The sequence below is a fragment of the Vollenhovia emeryi genome, unplaced genomic scaffold (genome assembly GCF_000949405.1).
Source record: "Vollenhovia emeryi isolate VEMERY1.0 unplaced genomic scaffold, V.emery_V1.0 DF939203.1, whole genome shotgun sequence".
NCBI classification, from domain to species: Eukaryota; Metazoa; Arthropoda; class Insecta; order Hymenoptera; family Formicidae; genus Vollenhovia; species Vollenhovia emeryi.
The window spans coordinates 782,276-795,389 of NW_011967163.1; the positions used below are offsets into that span (position 1 = coordinate 782,276).

The following is a 13,114-nucleotide window of genomic DNA, read 5'->3' on the forward strand; positions in this document are numbered from 1 at the left end:
CGTTTTTTTTTCAGGCACGAAACGCTACGCGATTGTATCAGTGAACAGTGGTTCGCGTGGGCCAGTTCGCAAGTTTGCCTTTGCAAAGTGCAGATTTAAACGACTCGGTCAAACAAAGGGAAGGAAATTAAATGGACCGTCTATCCGCGATCAGCTGTCGATTTTCATCAGTATACGTGGCGATATTTAAAACTAAATTGAGATGATTATGAAATTGCAGGTGGATCGGGCAGAGAAGGAGGAAGGGCAGGGAGAGGGTGGTCTGGTGCCGTCTTGCAGCGGTGCTTCCGGTTCGAGGATGGGCCCTGGGCCCGATTCCGGCAGCAGCGCTCCCTCTTCGGTTCCCCAGTCGCTGGCTACCTCGAGGGACGACGAGGACGACGAGGACGATGAGAGTAGCGGTAGGCGATATGGCCACGGAGGATCGAGGTTAGTGATTCTCGACACACCCTTGCATCCCGGATCCTTACAATTAGTGGTTTTGTCGCGCGCGATGATACGCAGGCCGAAAGACGGATTCGCGTGACCGACCAATTTTTCGATCCGTTTTTCATGGTTGTTGGTACGAGCAGGTTTCCGTGTTGCACACAGTTCGAACATAAAAACTCTTGAGCCTAAACTATTATAAATTTGTACGTTTGTTTATTTAAAAAATGCGTATTGATATATTTAAAATATATATTGTCTTGTGTGGAAGAAATTAGTTGAGATTAAATTCGTGTACCAAAATTTTTGATTACGTAACGTAAATACATAAACGCGGATTAAAATTGCTGTAATTAAAAGATTGCCAATGCGGAAACTAGCGATTGTCCTTTCCTATATGCAATTTGTTATAAATGCTGTTTCCGCGTCCGACATATCGGTTAACAATTTAACGTTAAGCTCATTAAACATGAACTCGTTAACGTGTGTGTTCTGTTTCGCGCGATTAAACTCGTAATTATATTCTGCACGTCCTGCAATCTGGCACGAGATCAAAGATTTATGGAATAAATACCGTTATCTGTGCTTGGTTTAATAACATTTTTATCTTCTTCCTCGTGGAGCTGCATTGAAATTGAAATAGTGACAATTGAGAAATGTATAACGCACACGTTTCACGGAGGATATCGATTATTAATCGCTGTATTTAAGATGATTGAGAGGAGCACGGAAATTTGCCTTTATATGTGCACATTTGCTCAGAGACTACATTATATTCCTCATTCACGCAGGGAATGACCACTCTCTATTTCTCGTCCCTTGTGTGCAATTTACTAATTGCATACTAATTTAAGCATCGATTAGCACTGATTTAGGTGTCCAATCGGGGAGATTCGATCAATTTCTATAACTTAGTCGTGTTCTCGCGTACACAGGGAGGTTTTGGAAATTGAGCGCTGCTGCGCTGCTTCTGCTTTTTGCGTGAACTGTGAGGAAAGGCAAGAAAAATATTACAGGCGAATCTCTGCGGAGAAGATAGGTTCATAGGAAATTAGATAACGCTGAACCGTATACAAGATTCTCTTTTATCCATTTTCCTCAACATTTTCCTCTCTTTACTCGAAAAAGAGCGACGGTCGTTCCAGTTAACGGCAGCGCGCTGTGTAATCTCGGGAGCGGCCTGTCTCCTCGCGGTACGCGTGTCTGCTCGAATTAGCGCGAGATAATTTGCACGAAACCCGAAATGCGGAGAAAACTCGCTGAATTTTGTCGTACTTCGCTTCGAGCGCTCCGCGAATTCCGCATCGTGATCGTGACGGTCAATTGCGACGTCTCGTGCTGCGATACCTTGAAAATTTCATTCGATACTTGGCTTGCGTTTGATCCCGCTCGTGGCGAGAGTGCTTTAAGTGCCGCTAACGATTTTGCTTTCACCGTGCATTAATATCTAACGATAAATGGGACAACCTGCAATGTAGCAACATACGGTATCTGGGATATTCCAGGTTATACCCCTTTTAGACTCCGCGCCGTAAACTTGCTATTTTACTTCCGCTACTTCGGTCGATAAAGAAAAATAATCTCCCATTCGGAACGACGGTTAAAATTTTGTTTATGAATCTTTTAGCGGTAGAGTTGTTTTTATTTTACGTACACTCTTAATCTTGTATCACGCAGTACCGCCAAATTCGAGGTACACGTTAAAATAAAAAGTATACGTAATTATGAGGTACACGCTTAAGAGTGTACTGTCGTGTAAACGCACGCGAAAAGCATTCGACAAAGTTTATACCTGTTTGAAAGGTTTGCAGATATTTAGGATTGATATCCTGTTTTCCGCCTCAATTGCAATCGTAGAGATCAAAGCTGTAAAATGTTGCTTTGTTAAATAGCGAAGATCTATCCTGCATTTTCCACGTGTACTACTTGACCGTAACATTTCGAATATTTAATAAAATCTCGACGCATTATTTTACCTCACGTTTGTGTTACACCGGGACGGGGCGGGACGTATAAAATATCAGTGCACCGTAGACAGACAACAACTTACACGTAGCTGTCGATACAACGATATTGGGGAGATAAAATCCCCGCGTTCTCGATTCAAACGAAGCGTTTATTAATCACCGATTGTTTCTCCCTCTCTCTCTGTAATCGCGGTAAGCTACGTTGGCAAAGTAACGCCGTGAAACTATCGCAAAATACTCTTTACCGCGCAAATTGCAGTAACTCAAATCGCTTTAAAGCTAATAGCGGCGCGTTCTCATTATTCGATTTTCGCGTCGCAACGCGTTTCGGCAACACGCACGTCACATGCATCGAAAATGCGCTTTCAATACGCCGCGGCAAATTTCAGGCGGAACATTTCGCGATCGTAATGGATGGGACTTTAATCGGGCGATGATGAATTTGCGAGTGAGAGCCACCCTCTCGTGTTTCGTTTCAACATTTAAACATACGTAGTAATCCCCCCTCGTAACCGCACGCACCCCCACACTAATTCCCAATGCGAAATATTTACTGTGTGCACAGCGCATATATTTTGCTGCGGCCGAGTGTTCGTCACAAATAATGACTTTTTTCACCCTTGACCGTATACGAGCGGCACGTAACACAATTATCTCACGTCTGAGTATACCGAAGGGGAAAACGCATTCAAGTTGATAGGTCTACGGTGGTCGAAAACGTGGAGGATTTTTAATTTTTCAAAGCTCGTGCCTCCGAAAGCCTCTCTCTCGGAAGCTCAGTGCTGTGAAAGAAATGCCGTGTCCGGAACGTGTCGTGGAAAGGCGAAGCGTTACGGGAAAACAGAAGAATTTTCACATTGCATTGCGAATTACCGGATAACTTTTTGCCGTCGGCATAATTGACTTTGTCATGCTGATTTTGTTAATGCAAATGGAAATGCAAACCTTTGCGGTCGTGCATATTAGATGGCGCGTGTTTCATTTTAAATGGATCATACATTCATTTAAATTATCCGTATTTTCCGTAATATAATGGAAAACCTAGATATACGTATTCGTATAAAATACATGCGCGTGCGCGCGCGCTTTATCTGATTATAGTACTATAAATTAAAGGAATATGCGCACGAAATGCGGCTAAATTAATGACACGCTCGGTTGATATAGAGTACAGTATAATATTTTCCGTTGCAAGTTAATCATACTAATTTTACGTTGTACCACTTTTATTCTTATTAATACGTTTATTAATGCGGTTTAATTAATTTTCTAAATTTTATGTACTTTCTTTCAGAGAACCTCTCTTTCCCTGTTTTCCAGGGAGAAATCTTGTATTTCTCCCTTTTTAATGTTTGTCCTCAAAAATTTTATGAACGCCATTAAGCGATTTCGTGTCTAACGAGAAATTCAGTCTTGCACGGGGATTTCACGGCATTAAAATGAAAAATACGTGTATCAAAGCAGGGCGAAAGGCAGGTTTAAGGCTCACCGCGAATCGAAAACCTCTCAATTCACCGCGCTTCTTGCGAGATGTTTAAGCTCTCAATTGCTCCGGTCCCCATTAAAGTTTACTTTCGAAGTTTGAGGCAACTGAGGCGAGGCTTAATCTTCTTCTTATACAATCGGTTGATCGCGTCGAAGCTTCTTCAAGATATGATAACGACCGCGGGTCTTTCCACCTCGGGCAACGCTCGTTTCACGGCGAGAGCGATAATGGGAGTGATAGCTCGATGAAATCTTGCGCGTAAGTAAGCGCGAGAAAATATAATCCGGCAAATCCGAATGGAGAGAAATTTTGCGGAAAAGCTTCTCGGCTTGCTTCATCAATCATGGCGGGTAAAGGACGTCGTGAAGCTGGATATCGGCGTCTGATAAATCGGAAAGAAAAACGTCTGAAAATTGCGAGATCCGTCTTGCTTTTAGTTACCTGGAAGTGCATTTAACATCGGATCGAACATTCAATAGGATAAAGGCACCTAATATCGCCTACCAACATTCAAATTGTTCTCACTTAAAGAGTAATTGACATTTTTATCTGTATTTAGTCTCAAATGAAAGAGGAAACATTTGTGTTTCACGTACAGATGTTATTTTTATATCTTTGTAACTATAATAATGTCTTCTTACACAAGTTTAGCTACTAATTCTATGTATTGCCGATTGACATTGGCACTTTGTTCACGAGATCTCACGAGTGGCGATATTAGGTGCCTTCACCCTATTAAGAATACAATAATCTTCCAAAGATTGGAGTGGCAGTATTAACACCAATGTAATTTCACTGTATTTTCAAACTGTTTCACCTCGGAAGCCTCGGAGTGATACGTTTGCAAAGTCCCGAATCAAAATGTTGTGAAACTAAATCAAACTCGACTTTGTAAGTTCAGCTTTAGCTTTTCGCGTTGCAGCGCCGGCCCTGAACTGGATTTCGTAATTAACGGGCGAGAGAATGGAGGGCGAAACTGAGATATACGACGAATTATACGCTGTTTACTGGAGAATCCCCACAACACGATAACGTTTTTTGATGCGCTGACCAAGTTTGCTTTAATGACGTTAGTGCGGCTCTAATAACGCCGATCCGGCGGTCTCCCAGCGTGGATTATTACTCTCGAACCAATTACAGCTCTCGCGTTCGACGGATACTGGCGACACGACCCGTTTTCGCTTGGATGCAAAACGTAAGAGATTTTCTTCCGGCGTGGAATTATATCTCGAGGCAGTACTTTCTTGTGTCGCGCGATCGCGGCAATATCGCTTCGCGCGGAGATATCGAGTAAAACAGTCGTCTTTATCGCGAGGCTGAATTCTTTCCTCGGGAAACACGTATTTCAATGAAGAAAAGTTTATACAAAGAGACTGAAGCAGTATTCGCGCGATAACGATAGATCTTATCTCAGAAATGCACAACTTTTTATCCTATTTTAAATGCTACAATACTTCTTGCATCTTCTTTATTGACATATTTCAAGTATACGGTGCACAGTTGTCCAATCGCTCGTGCAACTCTACGGTGTTCTGGAAAATAACATTGGATTCGTTAAATTCGTATTAGGGCCTGAGCAGAAAAATTGTCGTGTTCACGATCCTCCCGCAAGACTTAAGTCAATGTTGGAAGTTAATACAAAAAATTGTCGTAGACGTGTGTCGCTTTGAGATACGATGAATGCAGTTATACGTCTACAATTCTTCGTGCGTTGACTTCCGACACCGACTTGAGTCTTCCGACAGAATCGTAAACGGTTACAAACTTTCTGCTCAAGTCCTTACACTGTTTCAATTGTCACATGATGCCGCGACTCGAAGTTACTTACTTTTTAATTGAAGCGTGGAAACTGCGAGTCGAGAGCGCTCCTGCATCTCAAGTAACCATGTAACTATCTCGCTACGAATGAAAGACCGTTCGTGCATTTTCCGAGCGGGAGAACGTAAAGGGGCGTGGCAGCGGTGATTTTTAATCAAAACCCCAAGTACTCGTTAGATTGTACATGATCACCCCGTACTCTACCATAATCGCGGGAAGCTGGTTGGAAGAAGCGCGTTCCGCGATATCCGTGAGAGTCGAGTGGGAGCATCGTTGAGTATTTTTCACCGTCATCCGGCAACGTAAATGCTTCATCACGCCCGTTCCACGTAAATCCTTATTTCCGTTAAAGCGAAAATTTTCAGACCGGTAAATGTGTTATCGTTTTTAACCCCCCGATACAATATTGCGCATTATTTCAAAATTATCACATCGCGTTCTTTGTTTTAAATATTAAACTGTCGTCGTTGTTTTCTTCTACGTACGACCGTCAAGCGGATAAAAATATGGTCGGTGATGAGAGGAAAATTCACCTGTTGTTGTTATTCATTATTGCCTTTCTTATAATCTCTCCTCTTGCCGTAACTTTGCGGTTAACTTTTCTGATGAAACAAGTTTTTTGAGTTACAGCTCGTAAAAAATTATTTTGCAAATTATACTTTGTGCCTCTAAAATAGAAAGGCGAAGCTGAGTGTTACTTTATTTTAACACGAAAATAAGCACTGTGTTCTGAAGTCGTACAATCATTCTCGACAAAGCAGCCTTTTACGAGCATCTGGCAAGCGTGTCGTATTTGCATAGAAAATTCCTCATTTCCCGACATGTTAAGGACGAATGTAATGGAGTTCATTGTTAGCGTCGACGCTAACTCCGTTTCGCCGGAGAATATCACGAACCGGGCTATTATTTCCAGTTTTTAAAGACGTCTCACTTCAGTCCTCATTTCTCAATTTTCAGGAATTGCCATTGAATGACCGCGGCTCGTACGGGAGCGTTTTCAATTTTCTCTCGACCCATTCGATGATATCGCGATATCGTTTCTCGTATTATAGAAATTTATAATACCTCGGCTCTCAGCAGTTAAATAACTACAACTGAAATAAGAAGCTCTCAATGTCCTCTCAGATTATTCAATCTCACGTTTCTCAACGAATTCCGCAAGAGAACGTTTCAATTCACCGACGTGTGTAATATTGAAGCTGGAAAATACCGAAGCGTAAATAACGGAATGTTATTCACTAACACCGTCACGGCGCGACGTTGTTGTGAGGGTACGATCGTACAGTAGAAGCGAACTAGCGAAAGTTCAGCGTGTCTTGCTTTCCGCGTTACATCGCAGGGTATCTTCATTCCGCGACTTCTCCAGAAAGCAGCGAGGAGCAAACACTCGACAATCAGGACTGAAATTCCGTGTGAGATGAGATATCCTTCCCTGGTGTATTCTTAATACATTATACGCGGATAAACAGTTACGATATTTTTCGTCTCGAGACCCGATACCCACTTCGGGAGAACATAAATAAAGTGGAAGTTCAAGTTTTCCAGATTGAACTCCGAAACTAGATAACATCCATTAAATTTATGATGGCCTTTAAACCCCTTAGAGCGTAGATACTGTAAAGATTGATAATCAATATTGTGTAGGATATTTCCACAAAGAGACACGACGGAAAAATCTTCACTTTTTTTTTAATTGACCGATCTGCTTCGCATACAAATCTGAAGAATGTACCCGGGTACAATCTGCAATCTAATATTTATCGTACCATTTTAAGGCCCGGTTTCACCAACGTTAAATGCTCAGTCTTCTCTATGTCGGCCTCGTAATTCTTGGACAATAAACAATTCTTCAAATGACTCCTCACTTATCTCTTCTTTTTTGAAATTAGCTTAGTTTAATTCGTTCCTTGTCTCTTTCCAACTGTTACTTTAGAAAGAGACAAACGTGAATTAAACTAAGATTAAAGTTAAGCGACGTTTAGCGAGACCGGACTTAAATAATGGCGAAATAAGCGAAGAGTCATTCGAGGAATTTTTTATTGTCCAAGAATTACGAGGCCGACATAGAGAAGACTGGGCATTTTCCTTTCAGAAGGCATCGACCGGCTCTCGGACAATTAAAAAAAAAAAGGCACGAGATTATCGTATCTCATTAATTCGATTACACTTTTTCCGCTCTAGGAATGACGAACGTTGCGGTCGAACGCGAGCGTGCATGCGGAACTCGCGTTAGCTTTAGATTTAATGGATACGGTAGCGAAAAGCGAATTCAGCTTCGGCCGTTTCTACATTAATTCGAGCGGACAAAGAAATCTCGCGTGCTCGGTCGCGATACAAGCAAGCACTCTCCCACAAAGGAGCAATTTGGCTGAGAACATAAGCTGAAAATCGACCTCCATATCTACTGCGACTTGGAACGATTGGATCTCGAAAGAATTTTTTTCCATCGGCGCGTTGACGCAGCACGTACGGCAAATCGAAAAACTTTTGATTGGATTATTCGTTTATTGTATTTGCCGTGGCTCCCGCCCTCGCGATGCCGCGGTAAAGTTGAAGCTGTTAATAAAGTCAATAAAGTAACATCTCGGCAGCGACGCGCTAATGAAACGTACGGGTACGTAAAGGTAAAACAGTTCTTCCCTTGGCAGGGAGCCGAAGTAATATCGCGAGTTTTGTAAGGGGAAGGAAGAACTTGAGAATCAAGTTAAGTGGGTCAGTTATTGTAAAGTAGGTGAGCAGCCGTGGAATAAGTAACCGGTTCCCTTCGGCAGTGTCTCAGATTTCGCCGGCGGTATCTGATGCGCCGAATATATCTTTTGATGGGCTATCTAATTGGAAGTTCCCGACTCGAGTGCTCCCGTATGCGCCGTCGGAACTTTGACCAAATGTTTAGAAAGGCTCCCAGCTGCAGACTAACGTCACAGATCAGAGCGCGTGTCAAACGGCAGCAGAACACGCTCCAAGTCAAGTACGGCTTTCCGGCGATGACTCTGCTTGTACGAACCCCTTTCAAGTGCGTCGTTTGATCACGATAATTATTACGGGGAGAAAAAAACGTTAACACTGGAAGAAATGGCGAGAACGCGGCGGGCGATGTGCGAGCATATTTTTCGTATATTTTTTTGCGCGTAACTGGCAGAGTGAAAACCGTATTATCATTTTAACGCGACCAATGTAAATTAACATTAAATGCGGATCAATCTCTCTCTTCTCCTCCTTTGAGTTTTTTTATGAAGAAGAAAGATTGCGCTATCACTTGATGAGCTCTTAGATTAGTTATCAGTGGTGGAAATAATAGAATAATTACGTGTAGAATAAAATGCCCACGGTAAATATCTCGCGCTCTGAATTTATCAAGAGAGAAAGACAGACAGAGCGTGTGCGTGTGTGTGTGAAAGTGAATGTCTGAGTGAATGAGAAAGAGAGGAAGAGAAAGAGAGAGGGATATCCTGTGTTTTCTGCTGTAATATTAAAGTGGAATTAAAATTTCCGCCACGCGCGGAATAATTGGAAGAGGCGACGCAACTAATTTCCAAGTCGAAGTTTCGCGTCCAACAGGAACTCGCGCCTCGCTGCTCGCCGTCTGTCCCGCGTGTCTGTTTTCCCCTTTCCTTTCTTCGTTTCCTTTTTTCCTCCCTCCCTCTGTCCGTGACTTCTCAACACGCGTGGCGCCTCGCGCGAACAAGGCGTACAATCAGCAAGTCCCGCCTTTATTTATTCACTTTCCGGAACTCCGCGGGGCCAGGTTCCCGTTTTCCCAGGCCGCTCGCACCCCTCGCCGCCTCTGGAACGACGGCGATTCTGTAGCGTCGCATCCCCGCAATCTCGGTACGGCGGTAGATCGCGACCCGGCAAGCCGCCGGTGCCGCGATTTGCCGAACCTCTGTCTTTGGAAACGGCAAAATCTTTTTTTTTTTTCATGGCTTCATGGAAGAGGGGACAAGTGAATTTAGCGTCACGTCGCATCGGTCGGCGAGTTTTCAGCGGACGGCTCGTTTGTTACGATGTGATATGGAGATGGGCAGACGGACACGGAAAGGAAAGGATGAAGGATTGCCTGTGATTGTGCCTGTGTGAAAGAACATGAAATTGACTTGGAGAGAAAGGGGGGGGGGGAGTGAAAGAATGAAAGAGGGAGGGAGAGAGAAAGAAGACATGAGTGATGAAACCTGTTCACGTACTCAATGATGTATGTTGCAGATCATAACTGTATTACATCGCTTTCGCGCGAGATCGTTCCTCGTGACGAGCGAAGCCTTTTTTTCTTTTTGCGAAACGGCTGTTAGCTTTAGGCATTCCGAGGGTACGTGTTATCGATCATGGTTCGAGACTAACATGCGACTTGAGAATCCCAAGTCACGTTGCCTCGGAAGTGAATCATTGTTAAGAAAAATACGTTGGCAACATGTACGATTCGCGTCTAAAATGCGAAACATTAAAAGCTCATCCTCTATTTAAACTTGGAACGAAAACCCAAAAGTTTGTCGGAACGTTAATTACTCCGAGAAGATTTGCTCTGACTTTAAACAAACTCGAGAAGAATTTATATTCGGGGCTGCCTTCCTTTCTTTTCTTCCGTCGCTCTCGCGCCAGGAGCGGCAACTGCGAGCTGACCTTTTGGTATTCTCGAAATTGATATTTATCTACGACACACAGGCGGAAGCACCCCTTCGGGGAAAAGTCCTTGCGTCCCGCGAAATCACAGATTCGCGCGAAGATATCATGTCGACATTAAAGGAAACCATCTTGCCCGGCGCGAATGTCTTATCACTCACTCATACATAACGCATCCCAGAGCGAGTGTATCCCGGATCAGATCAGGGAGGTGCGAAAGAGGAAGAGGAGCGTGCTAGAACGGGATATGGGAGAGACGAGGCACGGACGAGGTCGCGAGTGTGCGTGTACGTATGCGTGCGGATAGAGGGAACGGAGACGGCGTGCGAAAGAGGGTGTGCGGCAGGCACACCGAGGCGACCCGCGTGGGTTATGTGTCTTCTTCGCAGGTCATCGGAGATCTACCGTCGACGACACGCTATCTCGGGCCATCGGCAAGCCTTCGCGGGCAGGTCGGCCGGTGCTGGGCCCGCCGCCGCCGCCTCGACCACCTCGGAATCGCTGGAGAGCTACGCCCTCGATACGGAGATTCCCGTCGCAGCCAGGAGGCCTCGTAGCACGAGGGGCTCGCAAAAATGGAGTAACGTACGCGCGGTCATGGCGTTATATTCCTCTCTACGCAAAATCAAGAGGTACTCCCGCCATTAGCCGATATGGACGGTAACCTCTGGCACTGTCATCCGCACACAAGACACGTTAACACACTGACACATATATACACGTACTCACACGCGCAGAAACTTTCACGAATTGTGTTGGGAACTCGGCACGGTGCCTTGAAGCATTCACTTGTAGTCAACCCCCCTCCCCCATGTGTGTGTGCTTTGGAACTTCATTTTTGAAGGCGTTACACGTCTCGTACAGTTCCTAATTATCTAAGACTGCGAGAATCCGCGATACAACGATATTTTATTTTTGCAATAATATTATATTTTTCTAAAGCTCTAATTTGAGACCGGCTGAGTAATCAATTAATAACAAGCAATGTGGAAGAAGTTCTGAAAAAGTTAATTTTAAAAATTAATTTTCTAGAAATGAATGACGCGATTGTATCGTATTTTTGAATTTTTTTTCCTGGTAACAAAATTATTTCTGGTTACGGAGTTATTTGAAATCACGGGCCGCGGAATTTCCTATAGTTACCTAGAAAATGTATACTAGCTTATACGCAGCTTTGAAACGTCTCGGGATCCTTGGAGGCGGTTTTTGTCGAAAGTATTGGAGATCTCACAGCGCGCCGGTGCTTGCATCCTGTCAATTATTCATCCCGTGTACACGATAGATTTTCGAATCTATTCGAATACTCCGAGGGATTCCGATTTTTAGGGCCACGCTCCGACCCTCGAGGCGAGTTTGAAAAGTATTTCGCGGATTTTCAACGAGTGAATTATTCAAGAATAGGCATCTCTAGACGCGCGCACGTAGCAACTCTGATCTGATATTGTTTCCGTACCCACACGATACCAAGGCTGATCACCGATGTAAAACGAAGGGACGTAAAATTTACGAGGGCGTGGGACTTTCTCTAAGTAAACGTGCGAACTGCAATAAAGTTCGCGTGGAATACGAAGCATCTCTCTATTAAATTCAAAGGCAATGGTGTGGGTTCGCGTATGAGATTATCGGCTCTGCATCTTGAAAAAGTTCGCGCCGATTCGAATAGATAAATTTAGTAACAAGGTGACATTCTCGTAAAGTACGAGAGAAACTATGAAATGTTTTTTTCTAAAAATGCAAATGCCTGTCACACATTTCAGAACGTGACGAAATATCATGTGCTAGTTATATGTATATCACTTCACTCGCATCTGTAAGATAGAAAAGATGGCAATTTATAAGTGACGATGCCCTTTGTGTCCAGACGAGATTATGACTCGTACAGTGTCGAATTTACAATTGTCTTGAAGTACATCGGTGTTGATGTTAAAAATGACAGTCTCGGGCAAATCTTGGATAAAGGGCTCGACTGTCGATCCGATCGTTTTACCTCGTGGACGTCACCCTGCATTCGACATGAAACCGCACGAAAGTACTGGCTACTCGCTCGTCACTGCAACTCTATCCTATCTCTCTCGCCACTCTCCGCTCTCTCCTACTCTGTTACCTCAGATTACTGTACGACTCGTGTTCTGTATTAGATTAGCTGACAGGTGCATCTGTTCTCTGATATCCAGCGACACTTAGAAATTTCAAACGTTGATAATGAACTCACGAACTTGGGCGTTGATCGTCCACTCAGCGGCTTTATTCACTGATCAGCGGATCCGTTTGCGCGCAATTTGCAAGTAAAATTCGCCAACTTTTTACCTTGCGGATACTTTTACTCGTGGACAGCGAAGCGCTCAATTACCGTGCAAGTTTTTCCAGTTAATAAATCCATTAATATTAATTTTAAATAAACGGGAATTATTATGGCGATTCAAGGAGCGTCTGATGGCACGAGAAATCGGTCCTTATTGTTGGAAGAGCAGAGTTCGTGAACTCGGCCTTGTTATTCGTGCATTTAGTGGTCTGATTGATACGCGTGTATCTATAACACGGCTCATTTTCTCCATTTGCTTTGTATCGACGCGATCCGATTGACCGGGGAATACGATACGCTTGAATTAATAGCCACCGAGCGACTGATCTCGATTAATCTCGCGCCGCGAATGAAATATTTCTCCTCTATTGGCATCGTGTGGACGGTTTCGGTACGAGCTATCCCGCGCGGTAATCGTTTCGCGTTACCAGCATTGATGTCCGTGAGTTTTTAACTGTCGTCTACACCTCGAAATCCCGAATGCTTTAAATTTTATTGCTC

The 13,114-nt window shown here is 43.8% G+C and overlaps 1 protein-coding gene across 1 annotated transcript in view; it reads left to right on the plus strand.

Moving 5' to 3' along the window:
- The first annotated feature begins 202 nt into the window (after nucleotides 1-202).
- LOC105561718 overlaps nucleotides 203-13,114 on the plus strand; it is a 53,706-nt gene continuing 40,794 nt past the window's right edge. The window contains 2 exon segments of the mRNA XM_012011947.1: nucleotides 203-429; nucleotides 10,701-10,896. Of these exon segments, the coding sequence (XP_011867337.1) occupies nucleotides 203-429; nucleotides 10,701-10,896 (423 nt within the window).